Source organism: Sus scrofa, chromosome 3 (genome assembly GCF_054392235.1).
Source record: "Sus scrofa isolate SSC_HxYL_T2T_F1_AM1 chromosome 3, Sscrofa_HxYL_maternal_Yorkshire_Landrace_v2.0, whole genome shotgun sequence".
NCBI classification, from domain to species: domain Eukaryota; kingdom Metazoa; phylum Chordata; class Mammalia; order Artiodactyla; family Suidae; genus Sus; species Sus scrofa.
Genome location: NC_139385.1, coordinates 118,340,009 through 118,362,539, shown reverse-complemented (window position 1 = coordinate 118,362,539; position 22,531 = coordinate 118,340,009). Strand labels below are relative to the sequence as shown.

At 40.2% G+C, this 22,531-nt stretch overlaps 1 protein-coding gene across 10 annotated transcripts in view; it reads left to right on the top strand.

Annotated features, from left to right (window-relative positions):
• RASGRP3 (RAS guanyl releasing protein 3) overlaps positions 1-22,531 on the top strand; it is a 117,238-nt gene that overhangs the window by 62,578 nt on the left and 32,129 nt on the right. For 6 of the 10 annotated variants that reach the window (XM_085019639.1, XM_085019641.1, XM_085019637.1 and 3 more), the window contains exons 2-10: positions 7,446-7,578; positions 11,611-11,796; positions 12,812-12,872; positions 14,761-14,828; positions 15,364-15,495; positions 17,122-17,269; positions 18,809-18,982; positions 19,374-19,490; positions 21,496-21,771. In XM_085019639.1, the coding sequence (XP_084875765.1) occupies positions 12,870-12,872; positions 14,761-14,828; positions 15,364-15,495; positions 17,122-17,269; positions 18,809-18,982; positions 19,374-19,490; positions 21,496-21,771 (918 nt within the window). In that variant the 5' untranslated portion in view covers positions 7,446-7,578; positions 11,611-11,796; positions 12,812-12,869. Of the gene's footprint in view, positions 1-7,445; positions 7,579-11,610; positions 11,797-12,811; positions 12,934-14,760; positions 14,829-15,363; positions 15,496-17,121; positions 17,270-18,808; positions 18,983-19,373; positions 19,491-21,495; positions 21,772-22,531 lie in introns of all 10 variants that reach the window. The other 4 variants (XM_085019643.1, XM_085019644.1, XM_085019636.1 and 1 more) reach the window with 2 other exon arrangements.

Sequence of the window (22,531 nt, the reverse complement as noted above, 5' to 3'; positions counted from 1 at the left end):
TGGGGGTAACAATTAAATAGCAAAATTGAGCTGCATTTTATTTAATGCTGGATTTCTGGAGCGAAGCCTGGCCTTCCAGAATTCATTGGGTAAAGTGCTCAGCAGAGTCACCGACACAAGAGCACTCAAAAAGATTGCTCTCTCCTCCTCCTCCTCTTCCTCCTCCTCCATCACCATCATCATCTTCGAACTCACTCTGAAGTAAATGCACAATCACAGGCGAAGGGAATATAACTTTATTTCAAGGCATTTGGAACCAGGTCCTTCCAAAGCATTAGTGCCATAGACAGGATCTTATGAATATAATATTGGCATCTTCAGGGGGAGAAAATACTGATCTTTAAAAAAAAAAGAAAGAAAACCTATTTTCCCAAAGTTTTAAAATTTTAACTTCTGAGGTAAACATTTCATAGTTCTGGGTCTCATTTGTGGAATATTATTTAGAATTTGCACACGGGAGTTGCCATAGTTAGTCATAATCCTGTTGTGTGGTTGAATGTGTCCATCAGGAAACCATCTGATTGCAAAGTCTAATGTGTGTATGTGTGGGTTCTCTTTTGTGTTCAGCTACAGCCAAATGCTAGGAAAATACCTCCTTGGTTGGACTTTAGAATTCCATTATATTTACTGCTGGAGCTGCTTCAACACTTTCATTCCTTGTTCAGCTCATGTCAGGTAGCTGTAAATATGTTCATTTCATCACTAATATTAAATACTGTTAACCAAGAAAAAATAAAAGTAATGCAATTTAACCTCGTTACTTTATTGTTACCAAACAATGCAATGAGGCTTTGTGAAATGAGCTCTGAGCTGGTTATTGATTTCAGTTTAGTGTTTGGTACCAGCAGGTCCCTGAATTGTCAAGCTTGCTGTAATACTGATGGTTATTCTTTTTCAGACAACAGGGCCAGTGATAGAATGCTTAGAAGCTAAGCACAGGGAATAGTAAACATTTGTTCTCGACAATGCCTAGAAATTGATCAAATGGGCAGGGCTTAACAACAGCTAGCATTTGTCTGGGTTATGGAAAAAATATATTTTTTTGGAGTCAGATGGACCTAGCTTTGTAGCTTAACTAGCAGTACGGCATGGACAAGTGATTTAACCTCTCTAGACCTCAGTTTCCTCTTCTATGAAATGAGAAGAAGAATACCTAGCTTTCAGAGTGTAATAAGATTTAAATGTAATTCAGGTAATTTTCCCAACATTATGTCTATCACATTACATGCCACCAACAAGTAGTACTTATAAAAGCTATTATTATTTCACTTTGTAAAATTCCAGACAACATTGATTATTAATGTTCCCTCAATTTAGTAAAAGCTCTTTGTAGGAAAAATAAGCAAACAACAACTGAAAATTTTAAACCCTGGAAATCCTCATTGTGACATCAAATAAACCCATCTAAGGCAAGAAAGAAAAAATTACTTTTAGAATTGAGAAATACAGTATTATCCATGGCTATCCCTCTGGTCAGTCTTGAATAAATTTTGGGGGTATTGCTCCACTATCCATAAATGTGGGATACTTTCCTCTATGGGTTGTAATTATGGTTCATTTTATTTTTTATTTTTTTAATTTTTTAAAAAATTTTATTTTATGGCTGCACCTGAGGCATAAGAAGTTCCTGGGCCAGGGATTGAATCCAAGCCTGAGCTTCGACCTACTCTGCAGTTGAGGCAAAGCCTGGTTCTTTTTTTTTTTTAACCCCACTGTGCAGGGCTGGGGATCAAACCCTTACCCACTACAGTGATCTGAGCCACTTCAGTCAAATGCTTAACTCACTGGGAACTTGAAGGTCTTTTTTTTTTTTTTTTTTTTTTTTTGCTTTTTAGGGCCACACCCTATGCATGTGGAAGTTCCCAGGCTAGGGGTCAAATCGGAGCTACAGCTGCCAGCCTATGCCATAGCCCTACACCACTGCTCACTGCAGCACCAGATCCCTGACTCACTGAGCAAGGCCAAGGATCCAACCCACATCCTCATGGATACTAGTTGGATTCATTTCTGCAGTGCCACAATGGGAACTCCCAAGGCCCATTTTAAATGTTTTGGTGTTCCCTGGTGGCTCAGTGGTTTAAGGCTCTGGCATTGTCCCTACTGTGGCTGGGATTCATTCCCTGGCCTGGGAACTTCTGCATGCCATGGGCATGGCCAGAAACAAAAAAAGAAAAAAAAAGTTTTAACTTTACTGTAAGCACTGGACTCATTTTCTAAGTTCATAATATCCCAGTTGGTTTGTAATAAAATCACCTTTGCCAGAAGTGCTGGCAATGAGACTATGACAGAGTATTCTAGGAAAAGTAACTGATTGGAGAAAATAAAGTAGGAAGATAAATTCAGAGAAATGAGAAGTGATGTTGAAAGAAATGAGAAGGAAAATTAAAATAAAATAAATGCAGAAATAACCAAGGGATGCCAAATAGGAAGAGTGAACTGAGAAAACAACAGTGATGCATCTTGTGATTTCTGACCATTTATAAAGTATGCGATAATGAGGGCATTGGAGATTGTGCATGTTAGGGCAGAGCTATAGAAATCCTGGCTGGGAGGGTAGAGAACATGGGAGTAGTAGCTGAGGTTGAAGTCGCCAGAATGAAATATCCTAGAGCAAGTCAAATTATTTCTTTATTATAATTTTACTTCCAATAGTATCTGTCTTCTCCTCCCCCATTTCAAGCAAAGCTAGGTGAGATTAGAGCAGGGTCTAATGCCTTCATGAGGAAACCACCTAGCAAATGCCAGCCATACTTTAGCTTGGAGGTTCATACTTGTGGAAACTTATGTGACATGCTGAAACTCAAAATTGCCTGCTCCATAAGAAGAAACTTGCTAGTGACTTGTTCCAGAAAAGTTATAATTTCAGAACTATGACACAAGTGAATGATGTCACCCAAGGAAAAAGGAACACTAAACTTCCTCTCAAAACAAACTCCAGAAGAGAAACATCAGCTTTCTACTCTGGACAGAAATAATCCCAACACTTCTGGTTTCTTTCTTCTGCTCAACAAAACATCTTTTGTTTATTTTCTCCTCTTGATAAATCTCAGATCTATCTCCATCTAGACCTTCTAGTGGTTGACCCTGTCTGCTTTGTAGAGTAAATAGAAGTCACCAGACAGGAACTTCCTTGACTTCCTGCTATCAAAAGGACAAATATACCCATTCTTTTTCTTCTTATATGCTGTTACATTGAAAGAGGTGACCCTCAGCTTTATCCAAGGTAAATCCCTCCACCTGTTAAGGATCTGCCACTCCTGTCCTCCCAGAGACCTTGTTGTATAAATTCTTTTTATCCTACCCCTTAAATTTCCATTTCTACTGATTCTAAGCACTTAAACATGATCAGGTAACTTAGGAGTCTATACAAGATATCCAGAAGCGAACTCAACTTTTGCTTTAAGATGTCTCAGGCATCTCTAACTCAACACATCCAAAAGTGATTTCATCATCCCCACCACCTGTGAACCTCCTAGTCCTTCCCCATCCCTCAATTTCTCAATCTGAGGAGAATGGCTCTATAACCCAACTTTCATAACCCAACCAAATGTCTAGCTGGAAATCTGGAAATTATCCCTGGTTCCTCCTTTCTGCTCATTCCCTATAGCCAACAGACCAGCAAATCTTGCTAGATCCATCTTCAAAATATATTCTGTAACCAACCCCTTCTCTCCATTTCCATTGCCACGCATTAGCTTAGATAACCATTATCTCTTGCCTGGATGGTTATAATTGACTACCAACTGGTTTCCCCATCATTACTGTAGGTCTTCACTAATTTCCCCTCCATATTGCTGCTGGAAGGATCTTGGAAACTCCAGATATGGTTATGCCACTGTCCTATTCACCTTTAAAACTATGGTTTCTCAATGCCTTTCAGATAAAATTGATATTCCTTAGTATAGCTTACAGTATTGTTCATGAGCTATTTTTTTTTTTTGTCTTTTTTTGTTGTTGTTGTTGTTGTTGTTATTGTTGCTATTTCTTGGGCCGCTCCCACGGCATATGGAGGTTCCCAGGCTAGGGGTTGAATCGGAGCTGTAGCCACCAGCCTACGCCAGAGCCACAGCAACGCGGGATCCGAGCCGCGTCTGCAACCTACACCACAGCTCGTGGCAACACCGGATCCTTAACCCACTGAGCAAGGGCAGGGATCGAACCCGCAACCTCATGGTTCCTAGTCGGATTCGTTAACCACTGCGCCACGACGGGAACTCCCATGAGCTATTTTTATCAAATTTTTCATTTCATCTCTTGCCCTATTCACTATTTCAGTCATTCTGAGTGTCTTTTAACTTTTCTCTTTTTAAAGTTTTATTTCATTAAAGTATAGTTGATTTACAGTTGTGCCAATTTCTGTTGTACAGCAGAGTGACCCAATCATACATATATATATACATTCCCTTTCTTATATTATCTTCCATCCCAAGGTCTTTTAACTTTTCCTTTTTTTTTTTTTTTTTTTTTTTTTTTTTTGGTTTTTGTTTGTTGTTTATTATTTAGGGCCACACCTGCAGCATATGGAAGTTATCTGGCTATGGGTCAAATCAGATCTACAGCTGCTAGCCTATGCCACAGCCACAGCAATGTGGGAGCCTTAACCCACTGAGCAAGGACAGGAATCGAACCTGCATCCTCATGGATACTAGTCGAGCTCATGACCACTGATCCACAGTGGGAACTTCCCTTTTAACTTTTCTTAATTGCCATCTTCCCGCCCTCTCTAGATACAACTCCTTTGGCTCCTGGACTATATTAGCGCCTCACTCCTTCATATGTTACTTTATTGCAGTTTCTTGTTTAATTCTTTGCTCAAGTATGAGAGCAAGAATTGTATTTGTCTTCCTTACCATTTTATCCTTTCTTTGCTTGCCTGCAGCCTCCTCTACCAACCACTCTAGTACCTTGCTTAGTATCTGGTGTCTAATAGCTAGCTACTCAGTATTTGTCAAATAAATTGATTATCTTTCATAGTTATGTCATTTCTCTTACTGAGCTCAATAATCTTGATCCTCCTATGGAGAATATAATCAGAGCACTTTTAAAATCTCATGTCTGTGGTGAGAAAATAAGATTAAGCTTGAGCGTTCCAAAACCACAAATGCACTTTAGTTGGTAATCCTTAAAGAGGTAAAGGTTTGTAATAATTATCACTCATTTTATTTACTTTTTTTTTGTTTTGTCTTTTTACCTTTTCTAGGGCCGCTCCCACAGCATATGGAGGTTCCCAGGCTAGGGCTCGAATCGGAGCTGTAGCCGCCGGACTACGCCAGAGCCACAGCAACTCAGGATCCAAGCCTCATCTGCATCCTACACCATAGCTCACGGCAATGCCGGATCCTTAACCCGCTGAGCAAGGCCAGGGACCGAACCTGCAACCTCATGGTTCCTAGTCGGATTCGTTAACCGCTGTGCCACGACGGGAACTGCAATTATCACTCATTTTAACAAAGGATTTAGGCATTTGGAGAAACCCCTTTTTCTCACATGAAGGTCATAGGAGTATAAGGATACATATGATTATTTATATAAAGACAGTACCTGCCATTAGGAGGGAAGAGTCTTCAAGAGTTTTTTATTTTTCTTGATTGATAGTACTATAGGAATTCCCTGGTTGCCTGGTGGTTAAGGCTTCGACATTGTCACTGCTCTGGCACAGGTTCAATCCTGTGCTGCAAGAAAAAGATCAAGAGATAGTGCTATAGGCAAGACTATCTTTGGAACTTCTAATATGGCTAATCTCATTTCAAAACTATTTCTTGAATACTTATGAGATATAATAATTCACCTTATAAATTCTGCAGTCCTGGAGCCAGAAAGCAACCTTAAGTTATTTTGGCATGTTTCCTAGACACTGTCTGGGAATTTAGTCTACATCATCTCTGACAGTCATTACCTTACTCTGGCTTGAGCACTTTCAGGAATAGATTCCAATGCTGATGAGGCCACCTGCCCCACTACTAGATGCCCTAGTGCCATAGTATTTTTTTTTTCTATTTCCTTCTCCTTTCTCTAAACTAACATTGCTCTTCTTATCACTTCTAAATATTGATCCTCTGTTGCACCTTAAGTCCTCAACTTAAAAGCCTTTAAATATTGGAAGGGAAGAGGAAGTGGAGACAAAAGTAGACAACTTCCCTGTGTGTTGCAGGATAGATGGTTAGGGGCATTTTATGTCACCTCACTAACTCCTTAAACAATCTAGGAAACAGTCTTTGGGGTTCCCGTCGTGGCTCAGTGGTTAGCAAATCTGACTAGGAACCATGAGATTGCGGGTTCGATCCCTGGCCTTGCTCAGTGGGTTAAGGATCTGGTGTTGCTGTGAGCTGTGGTGTAGGTTGCAAACACGGCTCGGATCCCAAGCTGCTGTGGCTCTGGCGTAGGCTGGCGGTTACAGCTCCAATTAGACCTCTAGCCTGGGGACCTCCATATGCCGTGGGAGCGACCCAAGAAATGGCACAAAGACAAGAAAAAAAAAAAAAAGCAATCTAGTAAACAGTCTTGATGGCATTTTGCTCAGAGTGGTTACAGCGTATTTTACTCAAAGTAGTAAAACTCTCCCCATTTGTCTATCTAATGTTGATACCCAGTTTTTAAAAACTCTAAAGGATCTGAGTCAAGAGACTGGGGTGCTAATTAAGATCTGTTCATGCAGAATTGGATAAAACTGGCTCCTTTTCACTATTTCGAACATTGATAGCATAGTTCTTATTGTCCAAGGCAAACCCACAAGGTTTTTTTTTTGAAGGTAGAGCCTTTGCCAGTAGTGTTAATAATGAAAACCTTTCTTGCTGCATGAACCTCATGGCCTTTGGAAATCACACCCAACAGAACTCTATTGCCTTTTTGAAGTGAGACCTTCTCTCTTAGAAATAATTCAAGCCCTGGGGAAATTTCGACTTACTCTGTCCTTTTCAGACTTATGAGAAAATGTTTAGGCTGAGAAGCAGTCATTTTCACTGCAGCCAGAGGGTACCTATCAACACGAAAGCAAGTCCTAAGCCATCAGGAGACTAAACAATCTGGACTAAAATAACACCGACATTCACATTGAGACAATCAGGAGTGATTTACAGCCAGAGTTTGATGATCACCGCAACAAATTGTTTTAGAGATTTACTAACATTCCAAAGTCAGTGTTTGGAAATTCTTAATGAGTAATCCACACATAGAAGTACATTTGGACTAAAATATACTTTTATACTATCTGTATAAATTTGGGTTTATCATATTTGTAGTTTTTAACTGGCAGAATTTTTTTTAATGATTTCGTTTTTAAAATATCATGGCACCAAATAACTATTTTGAATGTCTTCTCTTTTTAATTAATTTTATGGATGACATTTAGACAAAAATCTCAAAATCCACTCACAATCAAAGGGTTTAGGAAATGCTTTATCACAATGTGGATTATTTGGAATTTCTTGATTCTGTTCTTTTATCAGGTTCTCCAAAGTACTTACTCTTGGAGTTGGGTAAACCAGTTCAGCAGACTACGTCCCCAGTGCATTTTCTAATGATGATAACTGCCCTTGGAACTCTTTCAGACCTGGATATCTGTCTGTATGAGACCGATAGGTAAGTATTTCTTCAAACTATTGTAGATTATGTAAGAAGCTCACTAGAATAATTATGCCAGAAAAAAACTAAAAGAAACATGCCATGATATTAACAAGAGTTCCTTGGATGATGAAACCATGGGTAACTTATTTTTCCCTTCCCTTTTTATTACTGTCCTATTTTAAATGATGGATGTATATTGCCTTTATAATAAAGAAGCTTTACGTTTGAAAAAGCAAATGTAGACACAGTAATATCCACACATGTAAAGTGAGATCTCAGGGACATATGCAGGTGACAGAGGGGCACAGACACATTCACTGATTGCAGAAACAGATTGTAACTGTATAACCTGGCCAGCCTGGTTTTCATGGACTGGTTCCTTTGCAGATCACAAATATGACTCCAAACATCGTGACAGGTCTTTGGTGTCAGGTTATTTCTAACCCCTTGTGGAAAGTCGATACCTTCCCAAAACAGATGAGCTGAATCATTTTGGTTTTCACCTGAAAATGAATTTAGTTTATCTAGGCTGTTTGGTTCTAAATAACACATTAACTCTTCTGTAGCAAGAGTTAAGATAAAATATATGTTTAGACAGGAAGGTTATCAAATTTATCAAATGTTGACCTTAATAGGATTGGTAATTTACATTAGGGAAATGGAGACATGCTGACCCAAAATGTCCTAGAAGAGGTGTTAGGTTCTCATTATGAATAGGGTATAGGTAGATCCTATCACGTCTAGGGAGCTGGCATAGGGTGTTCCCATCGCGGCTCAGTGGTAACAAACCTGACTAGTATCCATGAGGATGCAAGTTTGATCCCTGGCCTCACTCAGTGGGTTAAGGATCTGGCATCACTGTGAGTTGCAGTGTAGGTTGTACATGAGGCTTGGGTCCTGCATTGCTGTGCCTGTGATGTAGACCGGCAGCTGCAGCTCCAGTTTGAACCCTACCCTGGGAAATTCCACATGCTGTGAGAGCAGCCCTAAAAAGACCAGAAAAAAAAAAAAAAAAAAGACTGATTTAAATTGGTAAAACAAACTAAATAACAACTTCAAAATTTATAGCATACATTCATACAAATATATATGTAGTCAGACAAATTTTTTACAATTTTTATTTTCTTTTATTCCTTTCTTTATCCATCCATCCACTCACTCAATAAGTGCTTTTTTGAGTCTCTTCTGAAAGGAAAAATCTTAGAAGTGGGGGGAGGGTTTACACTAGAGAACTAACGCAAAAATCCATGTGTATGTGAAGCTTATTTTTATAGTGCTAGAGAGATTTTAAAAAAAGCAAATAAGAAAGTAAAATATGTAGTATATCAGATGGGGACAAGTGTTATGAGGAAAAAAATGAATCAAGGAAGCCAGTTGGGAGGTGGGTATGGAGGGAGAGGTGGTGTTGTTTTAAATTAGAATGGTTGGGAAAGGCTTTACCCATTAGGTAACTTGGTTACAAAATGTAAGCATTGGTTCCAGACTATTTATTTATTTATTGAAATTTTAAATGTATTTATTTATTATTTTAATTACTCAAATGAATTTATCACATCTGTAGTTGTATAGTGATCATAACAATCTGATTTCACAGGATTTCCATCCCACAGCCCAAGCACATCCCCCACCCCCCAAACTGTCTCTTCTGAAGACCATAAGTTTTTCAATGTCTGTGAGTCAGCATCTGTTCTGCAAAGAAGTTCACTCTGTCCTTTTTTCAGATTCCACATGTCAGTGAAAGCATTTGATGTTGGTGTCTCATTGTATGGCTGACTTCACTTAGCATGATAGTTTCTAGGTCCATCCATGTTGCAAAAAATGCTTGGTTCCAGGCAATTTAAATATTCCCTTTTAACAAGTCCTTTGACTCAGATCCCATGTTGCTGTGGCTGTGGTTTAGGCTGGCAGCTGCAGCTCCAATTAGACCTCTAGCCTAGGAACTCCTATCTGCCAACAGGTGCAGCCCTAAAAAAGAAAAACGTCCTTTGAGTAACAGAAATGGGACACCACTGATTCCGTGTTTCTGATTTATTTATTTATTTATTGCTTTTTAGGGCCACACGTGCAGCATATGGAAGTTCCCAGGCTAGGGTTCGAATCAGCGCTGCCTGCACCACAGCCACAGCAATACCAGATTTGAGCCACATCTGCAACCTATACCACAGCATTGCCAGCTTCTTGACCCTGAGCAAGGCCAGGGATCAAACACACATCCTTATGGATACTAGTCAGGTTTGTTACTGTCAAGTCACAATGGAAACCCCCCGTTTCTGTTATTTTTATGACATGTGGGATAATCTAAAAGTGGTACATTTCACATAAGAGTATGGTTTTCACACAGAAATAATACACAATAAACAGGTTTCCCCTAGAGTTATAAATCTTGCGAATAGACTCATTCAGATGTTACCCTTCAGTGGTACCATTAAACTAATATAGCCACACATGTGGACATTAAGTTGTTTTTTTTTTTTTTCTATTCATTCATGTGTTGGCCTGCTGAAGCTGATTATGAGCCCATCAAAGATAAGGTTGAGACCAAGACAATGATGCGTTCATCCTGGTGGCCTCAATGCCTCCCCTCTTGCCTGGCAATTGTCAGGGACTCAATGACTACCAGTTGCATAAATAAACTCTGAGAGTAAAGTAGACATTGACTTTAAACGGTTTAAGAGATGAATTACCAATGGCCACGTTTACCTACCCGACTGTCCAAAGTCGATAACTGTCTTTCATCATGACAACCTTTTGATTTCTCCAAGCCTGTATGGACCTGGCATCAAGGACATTCTCTGTAAAATAAAAGGATGGTGTGTTTTCAGGGGGGGATACTTTTGGTGTAAGCAACTCTGAGAGGGTGTTTCTGATCCCAGTTTCCCCATGACAGTGGTATACAGTGGGACGGCTGTCATGCTCACATGTTTCTTCTACCTCTATGACAGATCATTGGTTTATATACGCTTTCTGAGATGTTGTAGAATGTTATTCTTCACACTAGATGAGGGGGAAACTTATGACAATTTATGATACGCGCACTTTGGAGAACAATAAATGAGAAAAAGTACAACCCAAATTTTATGTTATAAAGCAGTCCCTATTCAAGGCCTTAATAATTGTGTGGTTTTGGACTAGTTGTTGAATCTATGTGAATCCCACAACCTTGTCTGTAAACTAGAAATAATAATTACTACCTCATAGTATTGTTAGGAAGGTCAAGCTGGATCATATAGGCAAAGCATTTGGTATGGTACCTGGTACTTAATGTGGGTGTTCAAGAGACTATTGGTAATATTTTTACTAATATTAGTAATACTATTAGAGAAGTTAGGCAAGTAAGATTGTCCTGTATTCTTATAATAATATTAAACCAAGTAATGTTTATAATAATGCACTCTCCAATGTCACTTAAGAATATGAAGAAAGTATAAGATGTTTCAAAAAATTTTTCAGGAATTCCTGTGGTGGCTCAGCAGTAACAACCCCAAATAGTATCCATGAGGCTGTGGGTTCAATCCCTGGTCTTGCTCAGTGAGTTAAGGACCTGGCATTGCTGTGAGCTGTAGTGTAGGTCGCAGACATGGCTCAGAACCTGTGTTGCTGTGGCTGTGGTATAGGCTGGCAGCTACAGCTCTGATTTGACCCCTAGCCTGGGAATTTCCATATGTTGCAGGTACAGCTAAAAGACAAAAAAAAATTTTTTTTCATTTGCAAACATGGGATAATAGTTGATAGGAAACATCTCTGTGGTCTCAGAGTATATAGCAGGCATTTTGCCATCACAGTAGTTGATGCCATCTCTGTCACTGACTCTTTTCTAGCAGAAAAATAGAATCAGTGGAAGTCATTATGTTTTTCTTTTTGGCTGCACCCATGGCATGTGGAAGTTCTTGGGTCAGGGATTGAATCCACACCACAGCAGTGACCATGCCGGATCTTTAACCTGACAGGCCACCAGGGAACTTCCGTCATTATCTTTTTAGGTAGGAGAGTCATGCTTTAATGGACGGCAGAACTCTAGCTGACAACTTTTTCTTCTTATTTCTTTAGAGTCTTGAAACTTTAGGACCACCCCTAAGCACAAACACCACCAGCTTGCATGATTATGGAGATGGTCTGCATGAAGTTGAAAAGGCCCCTAGTTTTTTGACAACGGTTAAAAAACCATGGGGTCAAGTGGACTTGGGAAAGCGGCAACGTTAGATGAGCTGCTGAGCACTTGCATTGAAATGTTTGGTATGAGCCTTTTCTCTGTCTTGTATATACTGATACTGTGACTTCCCCTTGTCCAGATGCAAGGGTTGCTCTGGATCAGAATTCAGTCTCCTTACCCTGGTGTGTAAGGCCTTTCTGATTGACCCCTTTCTCTCTCCTGGTAACACCGCCCTCTGCATGTCTTGCTCTTTACTGCCCACAGCTAATACCCCAGCTGTGCTGCTCACTTAATGTTTATGGAACATTCCCTGCATCTTTCTAACTCCATGCCTTTAACATACTCCTTCACTGAAACCCTGCTGTAGAGCTCATTTCAGATATCATCTCAGATGTTCATAATACTATTCCTAATCTCCCCTGTCAGGAAAGCTGAGTGCCTTTTCCACTCTCCTCCAGCCCTTAGTGACTTATGGTATATCACATATGCTGTCATGATCATTTCTTGGCCTTTTGGCTTGGACAGCTATGCGTGGCACTATCTCCTGCATTCTCTATTTGTGTATTTGTCTTGCATCTCCTACTAGGTTACAGACTGTTCAGCTCTCTGCTTTTTTTATGTTGTTTATGTATCTACCTCAGCATTTTGGATTATCCCTTGAACAAACAGAGTCACAAAAGAGTTATTTGTTGAATTCATTGTTATAGGAAGTGTTAAACCAGACAGAGTAGAGTTGCCAGATAAAATACAGGATGCTCAGTTAAATTTGAATTGCAGATGAGCTACATTTTTAGTATAAGAATGTCCTAAATAGTGTATGGCACATACTTTTACTATAAAATTATTTGTGGTTTACCTTAATTCAGAATAACTATTTTGAACTTTTTTAATTTGTGAAATTTGGCAACCCTAAACCAAAAAAATGGTGAGACCTACCCACATAATTTGCAAGGAAATACCAGCAGAAGTGGGAGGAAAATGATAATTGTATCTGTAAGAAATTTTTGACACTGATGTTCCTCTACTGACATTTTAAAAAGAGAAAAGTAGCTTGTACTGTTGTCTTCTCACCTCTCATTTTATTTTCTTTTTTAACAGATGACAATGGAGAGCTGAATAATAGTTATTTGCCAAGAATCGTTCTACTGATGCACCGATGGTATTTATCTTCCACTGAATTGGCAGGAAAACTTCTCTGCATATATCTTTTCAACTACTATGTAATTTTTATAATCATAAATCAAGTTCTGTATTTAGATAGAGTGTCTAACCAAAGCCAGTAAATTAAGATGAATAAACAGTCTTCAGTCAGTTATCCAGCTGTTTTGTGAATATGTATAGATGTCTAGACACAGCAGCTGCATGATTGACCAAAGAGTTGACCATCCATCTGGATGTTTTGGCTCTACTTAAAAATAATCACTAGATACAAAATGAAACAGGAGCTGTAGGCCGAATGTTTCTAACTTGTCTTAAACATTTCTGCTGCCAGTACAATGAAAGAATATTTAACACTGATTCAAGATCTAACTTTCCCTTTTAGGAAGGCAAAATGGTAGACTTAGAGAATACAGTTTAGACATATGGAAATGCCAGCCAAAATAATATGATCTGGCCCAGGCATAAACATCACCTCAATTTTCACATCTTCCCTTGCTGGCAAGACACAAGGAGCAGTCTAACAGTCTTATTGTAATTTGTAGATTGATATTAATTTTAGATTTTCTTCTGATGTAAAAGCAAGAAAAGAAACATAGTTAGAAACCCCATTCTAAAATCCGGGCTTTTAGCAGTCCACCGCTTTTGTACATGGTACAGTCCTAAAAGGTGGTTAAAACCCAAATGGCTGAAAATGACTACAAAATAGTCACACATTTTTAAGGAGGTTTCATTCCCTGAGATCTAATGTTTATTAGACAGTCACTAATGTTGGTTCCCACAGTCTCTGGTGGCTTCAAGCCCAGGGCTGTTGCAGAAGAGTGAGAAGCCTTGCAGGGCAGGTCGGGGGAATCTACGAGGGATAGGGTCCACTGAGCGTTATTAGGGCCAGCAGGGCACCTATCTGCTTATTTCAAGCCTCCTCCACTTTCTACTTCTTCCCTCCAGCATCACCTCCAACCTCAGGGCAGAAGGGGATGTTAGAGAGGATAAGGGGACATTCACCCTGAGCAGAGGTTCCCTGGAAGTGAGCAAGATCCTAGTACCTGGTGGTCCAGGGGTTCCACGGGTCCCTCTATTAAAGGGTAGCACATAGAAAAGGATGAGGGGGACTTGACTCAGACTGGCCCTGTCCCTCCTCAGGATCCAAACATTGTCCAAAAAGTGTGCCCATAAACAGCATTCTCATCATTAGTATATTCACTGCTATACAAAACACAAATAGAAAGGGCTATTTAGGCACAGTTAGGTTTAATATCTGAAAGCAAAGATTTTATGAAAGTTGAAACTGCCTGTGAATTAACATTTCTTTAGATTTTCGTCCCTGTGGATTCCTTGCTTATTGCATGGTGTCTGGCATATAGCAGGAGCTCCATAAATATTCATTTAAAAGAGTATGAATAAATAGACTTGAGACTGAATCGCAACACAACCTGTATATTAATATACCCCAAAAGGACATTTTCAAATACTAAAGAAATTAGAGTAGTTATATAAGGCATTATTCTTATATGCAAGATCTTTTAGGCTTAAATGGTGCTGCTATGTACTATTGATTTTAAATTATCTATAGTTGGTTGGGGTATATTTGTAATTATAGTTGACAGATGTCACTTGGTAAGTGCCCAGGAAGGTAAAACTAATTTTATAAGTGGCTTCTCTTCCAGAGCAAAAAAAAAAAAAAAAAAAAAATACATCCCAGAGCAATAATACATTGTATCAATTATTTAGTGCTGATGTCATCAGAACCTACATACCTCCCCACTTCAATGTCCACATAACCCTAATATCCTTAGTATGGCCCTCTTATTAGGAATTCATCTAAACTGATCAAACAGCTGCAGTTCTGTGCAAAGGAAGCAATGCACAAGGATTTTTTCTTTAACTAGTGTACGTACCGAAATGCCAGTGGGGAAAGCTGTGATGAATTTCGATTAAAGATCTGCTACTTCATGAGGTAAATATGTATGAATTTAATTATCATTTCTAGTCCTGGAATTTTTACAGTTTCCTTTTCCCCGAACAGTAGACCCATCTGACAATAGAATCAACCCTCATCTCCCATTCATTGATTTTGTTTAAATTGGCCCTCCTCTGTTCCAGGGGGTAGAATTTCTCTTTCTTGTGGTCTGGAGATTAAGCAGTGGTCAATGTGACTAGGGAGTGGAAGCGTGTCTTAGAAAAAGCTTTCTACTCCCTTACCATACACATTCCCACCTACTTGCCATGAGCTGGGAGAAGCATTGCCTCTCAGCTGTGGTTCTAAAAACAGAGTCAGAAAGAGAGGCTCGGAGTGGGAGTGGTGGGCTTGGGTCCTTGATTGAAGGAGGAAATAGCGGGACTCAGGGTGATGGGGTGGGGATGGGAGAGTGCTAATTTAGGGCATGGCCCTGGAAGCACTGTTAAATGTAATCTGTAAAATGATACAGTAGTTTTCCATAGAGGTCGAGCTTGAAATCTTCCAGCTGTCAGAAATGCCTGATGCCTTTCAGGTACTGGATTCTGAAGTTTCCTGCAGAGTTTAATTTGGACCTTGGTTTGATCCATATGACTGAGGAATTCCGGGAAGTAGCTAGTCAACTGGGATACGAGAAACACGTCAGCCTCATTGACATATCCAGCATGTAAGAGTGGCGCAAGCTTCTTTCAAACCTGAGTTCTCTGTCTGGGGGAGGGCATGGTGATGACCCCACTTGACCTCCATTCGCCCCATCTCAGAATCAAGGTCTGCTTCTCTGAGGAGAGCTTAGCTGCAATGAGCTCAGTCCCAAGGGATGTAGTTTCTCTCTCCAAGCTTCAGTTTCTTTATTTGTAAAGTGGGGATTGTACCTTTCTCATGGGGTTATTCTGAGCATCCAGCGAGTACCTAGAATGATGTGTGAAAACATTTGGCGCATAATAGAGGCTCAGTACCCACTTGCCGAGTCTAGTCTCCTATGCCCTTGCCACTCATTGTGTGGTCTGTGGATCAGCAGCATTGACATCACCTGGGGGCCAATAAAAATGCAGAATCTCATGCCCCACCCTAAACTTGCTGAATTGGAAACTGCAGCTATTGTTTTTATAGTGGATTTACATTATCCTGTCAATTTCTGCTCTACAGCAAAGTGACCCAGTCGCACATCTGTATACACTCTCTTTCTCATATTATCTTTCATCATGGGAAACTGCATCTTAAGATCCCCAGGTGATTCATATGCTCATGCAAGTTTGAGATGCCCTGTACCTTGGTGCTTCCGAGGTCAGCCTGAGGCTATACAAATGTTGACCGGTTGTGTCATGAACTAGTTAGCTCAGTGATCAGGAACTTGGTACTAATTAGGCCAGCATTCTATATTGATTAGTTAACTTTGCAGACAAAACTATTTTAGGGCCCTAACTATGGTTATCCATATTGCAAATATATGCTCTTGTGTCCTAGGCATTCATACTCTAGTCTCTTTTTTTAGAATATTTATTCAAGAGTGATCAATGGTGAGCTATCCAGGAATTACTAAGGATGTTGTTAAAAATACCGATTATTGGAGTTCCCGTCGTGGCGCAGTGGTTGACAAATCTGACTGGGAACCATGAGGTTGCAGGTTCAGTCCCTGGCCTTGCTCAGTGGGTTAAAGGATCCGGCATTGCCGTGGGCTGTGGTGTAGGTTGCAGACGCGGCTCGGATCCCGCGTTGCTGTGGCTGTGGTATAGGCTGGTGGCTACAGCTCCGATTCAACCCCTAGCCTGGGAACCTCCACATGCCGCGGGAGCAGCCCTAGAAAAGGCAAAAAGACAAAAAAAAAAAAAAACCCGATTATTCAGATTATTCATTCCTAGTAGATGAGAATCTCTGATAGTGAGGTTCAGGCCTCTGTCTTTAGATCAAGCTTTTCAGATAATCCATATGCTGCTGAAATGGGAGAACCAGATTTTGGCAGTTTCCATCACTATCTATAAATTGATAAGGTCCAAAATTTATATATCTAGCCTTAACCTCTCCCTTATGATCCAAACCTTACCAGTCACAAGAAGGACCAAGTAAGAGATTCTGGATGGATCAGTGTAAACGCACCCTGTCTAGTAAAACAATTCAAAGTTTATGTTCTATTGGCAATGGGTCAGTGGTTTTCTCTTCAAGTAGGAAAGACAGGGAGTGTATTTTGCACAAGCCCCTGGAAGCAGGCCAAGAGTTACAGAGTCAGTAGGTTAATAACTTCCATTGAGTAAAATGGGCTTTCAGCACATTGACCAGACTCACTCTTCTTTTATAGCCCTTCCTATGACTGGATGAGAAGAGTCACACAGAGGAAAAAAGTATCCAAGAAGGGAAAAGCCTGTCTGCTGTTTGACCATCTGGAGCCCATTGAATTGGCCGAGCACCTCACTTTTCTGGAGCATAAATCGTTCAGAAGGATCTCAGTAAGAAACTGGACGTTTATTCTTCCAAGGATAACAATCACGATGCCAACTTTCCCAAGAGCTGCATTTTCATCCTCTGCAGTGTTGGCAGCTTCTGTTACTGTGCTCCACTGGAAAAGTGCCCTTAATTCACAGGAACAATCCCTTTTAACCAAAGATAAATATTATCATGTCTTTATTTTATGGCTCAGGAGCTATATTTCTGTCGCTGTTTTCAATGTCTCCTTTCATAGGATTAAAGCATGATTTTCTAAATACTCAATGGAGATTGAACCATTCCAGGTTTATTTAGCTCCATTGATTTCTCCCAAGTGAACATGTTTGGCTGAGCCTTTCATTTAGGGGGGGAAGCAGTATTTATTTAGTTTGGGATTTGTATAAATGCCTAATAATGGGTATAGGTTAAAAATAGGAATTGTTGGCTTTCAGGAGAATCTCAACGTCAGAGTCTTTCCCAGAGATGGAGATCCGGGATTCAATTTTTCTTTCCTACTCTATCTGCACAGAGTTCCTTTTCTACATCCCTCTTCTTCCTAACTGAGATCTCTTCCTAGTCATCTACCCACTATCCACTTGTTATGATATTTACACAGTGGTTCACAGTTAGCTCTTGCTTTTGTCTCATCAAGCTCTAGGGAAGTCAGTTCTCCTTCTTTTCCAAGCTGCCAAAAAAATGAATTACATTATTGCTTGCAAAGATGAACATGAGGTTAGAAGTATGGATTTCTGAAAGATTGATTATTTTTGCTAAGGAATCCTACTTGGAGAGGACTCACCCACAAGGCCATGTGAGGGAATCTCTTGCTCTGTTTGTATGCTAGAAGGCTCCTATGTATCTCATGACACTCATGCTGACTTCCATTTTGCAAGAGTGGCCTTACTTTGAATACTATTTTTTTCTCAAAAAAAAAAAAAAAAAAACTTTGCAAACTTCTTCTGACTTGAAATTATGATACTTATATTCATTTCCTCTTCTTTACTGTGTACCATTGTATCTCGAACTTGCCTGACCATTGATGTCACAAATAGTGGGTGAAAAATAGAAATTCTAGGAGTTCCCTGGTGGCCTGGTGAGTTAAAAATGCAGCATTGTCACGACTGCGGCTTAGGTCACTGCTATGACGTGAGTTCGATCCCTGGCCCAGGAACTTCTGCATGCCACAGGTGTGGGGGAAAAAAACAGTAGTAATCCATTAGGTCAAATGTGTTCCCCAAAACCATTTTAGCAAATGCTCCAGGTGGATCTTATGATCCAGCAAATTTCAGACTTACTGGAATATGACTTTGAGTCTTGTTCCTTCCTCCCCCAGCCAACACTCTGGTGTCTAATGAGTGTGTGCCTGTGTATGGAGGAGTGAAATGCAATAACATAACATGTTAAAGGTATTCAAACTTGTAAGAGGCCATTAATTAATGTGAAGTGAAAGAAATTATTATGCTGTGGTGAAACATCATCTCACCTCTTCCATGCAACATTCTAATTTCTGATTTTGCAAAGACTCCATTGTAATTCAGTGTCTCTGAATCTTCCTTTACTAGTTCACTGATTACCAAAGCTATGTCATCCATGGCTGCCTGGAGAATAACCCAACCTTGGAGAGATCTATTGCTTTATTTAATGGAATCTCTAAGTGGGTCCAGTTGATGGTTCTTAGCAAACCAACCCCTCAGCAAAGGGCAGAAGTCATCACAAAGTTTATCAATGTTGCCAAGGTATGTATGTCTATTAATTAGACCGGGGTTCTCAAAGGATTCTAGATATTTCTTCACTCTATTGAGAAATGGCATTGAGGAGATTTGGGGTTCACAATATAAAAGCCAATTTAACTACCCATAAATGTCTAATGAACAAATCATACGTCTGTCATGCAAAAAGATTACTTTTAACCGGCAATACTTGGAAGCATTTAATATAGCTATTTTTTTATGAAATGACTAATACATTTTTCTAGTGGATTTCATTTGTACCTTGTCTCAAATTGATATTACTTTTTCTACATCCTTGTTATTAAAATTGTACATGACTTCCATCTGTAAGTCGAAAAGATCTGTAGAGTTCAAAAATTGTTACCAAGTATTGAAGTTAACATTTTTTTTATTGCAGAAGCTCCTTCAGCTCAAAAATTTTAACACCCTGATGGCTGTGGTGGGAGGCCTTAGTCATAGTTCCATTTCCCGGCTCAAAGAGACCCATTCTCATCTTTCTTCAGAAGTTACCAAGGTACAGCGGATCGCATCATAATCTCAAGAGAAAATTCATTTGTACATTGTTTAGAGATAGGATGATCCTAATAAATATCACTCAGAGTGGGAAAGATTTCTTCTTAGACAACAGGAGGTTACACATGGGGATAAAAGAGGGAAGGAATAGCCATACCAACCGGGAAAAGAGGTTTAGAGGTGGCAGCAAGTGTCCCAATAGGAATGATTTGAACACTATTAACATTTTGTAGGTGCAGATCTTCAAAAATATGCATTTGGTGCTTTCTGTGTGATAGGCATTGTAACACGTGGAGGTTTCAAGGCAAATAAGACAGAAATTGTTCCTACCCTCCCCACCTCAGTTGAAGTCACTGAACACCTGCTCTCTTTGTAGCTCTGCATTCAACACAGTAGAAGATGCAAAGGAAGGAGAAGACATGGGTCTTGAATAGAAAGCCCTCAGATTTATAGCTGAGTTTTCAGGAACAACAACAACAAAAGCAATGGTCATTTCCCAAACCGAACTTTTTCTGCCATGTGTATTTACGCACTACGATAATAATGTTTTCTTATTGAGCAAAAAAGAACATTTCATCCTTATGAAAAGATTTCCTCACAAGACTGCACTTTGCTATACAGGTCAGGATATTTTCAGCTATAAATTAAAAAAAAAAAACCTTGAAATTACTTAAACAATAAGGAAATGAATTGTCTTAAATACCTGGAAGGCCAGAGGCAGGGCCAACTCCAGGCACGGCCTGATCAGAGCTCTGGCTCTGTTGCTCTGTATTCCTCTGAGCATCCGTTTTTTGTTTTTGTTTTTATTTTTCACCGGAATGGCTTCCCTCCTGATTGGGCTTTCTGCAGCAATAGGAAAATTACACTCCCTTGTTTATGAAAGTTGAAGAGAGGAGGAACTTCTTTCTTCAGTTCTACCTCCATGGAATTAAAGAGCTTCTTTTTTAGACAGATTAGACCATCTCAAATCACATGCCCACCCCTGAGTCATTAACATTTTACAGAGGAATACAATGTATTGATTGGCTTAACTCTGTGTTCCTGAACCAATCACAAGCTAGAGGGATGGAATTATGATGATGGTAAGTCAGAACCCATCCTTGGACCTGGGTTTGGAAATAACTCCCTCTGAGCCACATGGGCTGCTTTGGAAAAGAGTAGACTGATCAAAATTAGGGTCTATTAAGAAGGTCTGAATGCTGTTAGGCAACTAACAATAACTTGTCTAAATAGAAGAATATAAACCACAGAAGCATTGCTATCTGACTTCAAACACTGTGTCCATTCCAAGTAAAAAGGGGTTCATTATGTGTTTAATTTTCCTTTAGATCTATACTGAATTTCCAGCAAAGAGCAAAACATATTTTAAATATTATGAAGAATAAGAATTCAATGGAGGCTCATAGAGGCCTGGAACTACCAGTGTGCCTTCAAAAATTATTTATTTTGAACTCCGCTTTCTTGTAGAAGAGGAGACTAAGGCTCTCCAAAGTGAAGTGACTTGCTTAAGGTCACCCTACTAGTTAGTGGCAGAGTCCAGAACCACAACTATCTCACACCTGTTCTTATCTCATACTGTCCCAGAGCAACCTTCAAGTTCTATCTCGAATGTGACTTTCTTGGGACAACTAGGAAATTTTAATATAGCACATAACTTTAACATAATACAAGGAACTTGTATTTGTGGGTTGTAATAGTGCCATAAATTACAAAGTACGTATATATACTTGATGCTCTTCAACATCTCAGCATCCTGCCTGGTAGGTAGGCAGAGGTGTGGGCTCTTTCTGTTTTGCAGCAGAATGAAACAGGCTCTCCAGTTCATAGCCAGGCTTAGTACATTTTCCTAGCTTTTCTTTTTCCTGATTAATATTTCCCTGCATCAATGTTGGTGCAATTGATACTTCTCTCAGTAGCCAAGGAATTTCCTAGCCACACACTGTTGGGCCTGGGGGTGGGCAGAAGGGAAGGCTGTTTGAAAATTCTACGTTTCCCTCTGTTCCCAGAACTGGAATGAAATGACGGAGCTGGTCTCCTCCAACGGCAATTACTGTAATTACCGCAAGGCCTTTGCCGACTGCGATGGCTTCAAAATCCCAATCCTTGGCGTCCACTTGAAAGACTTGATAGCTGTCCATGTCATTTTCCCAGACTGGACGGAGGAGAACAAAGTGAACATTGTGAAAATGCATCAGCTCTCCGTTACCCTGAGTGAACTGGTCTCCCTGCAGAATGCCTCTCACCACTTAGAACCCAACCTGGATTTGATCAACTTGCTCACGGTAAGTCCAAGGAGCTGGAGTCTGTGCTAATAGCGTCTACACTTCACTTCCCAGGGGATCCATCATCAATTCACAGTGAGGGTGGGTGGGGGGATTGAATTCAGGGTCAGTAAGTAGAGGGGAAGAAATCTCAAAGGAGGAAGGGAGGAGTTCCCTTTGTTGCTCAGTGGGTTAAGAACCCAACATAGTATCCGTGAGGATGCAGGTTTGATCCAAGGCATCACGCAGTGGGTTAAGGATCTGGTATTGCTGTGGCTGTGGGATATGCTGGCAGCTGCAGCTCTGATTCCACCCCTAGCCTAGGAACTTCCATATACTGCAAATTCGGCCATTTAAAAAAAAAAAAAAAAAAAAAGATGAACACAAGGGAGCCCCCACTCAGAACCACTGTAACTTGAGACTCTAGTCTCTGAGCAAAGAAAATTCCAGCTTCAAGTGGCCCAGTTTCTGCCCCTCAGCACCCACTTCTGGAGTTCTTACAGAAACCCTCCAACCCTGTCCTCAGTGCCTCACAGTCCAGCATCACACTCATCTCATTCATCACCTCCTTTTCTGTGTCCTCAACTCTTCAGCTTCTCCTGATCCTCATGCAGGGCTGTGAGTGAGTGAAGCACGGACCTCCTTTGTGATCCCCCACCCCCCTCCCCCAGCAACTTTCCCAAACTGCCTGATGCAGTTCCCAGTCTGGCGTTCGAGGCCCTTCAGGATGTGTTTTCTGACTATCTCCTCAAGTGTCATCACCCTATCCCACATCACACCT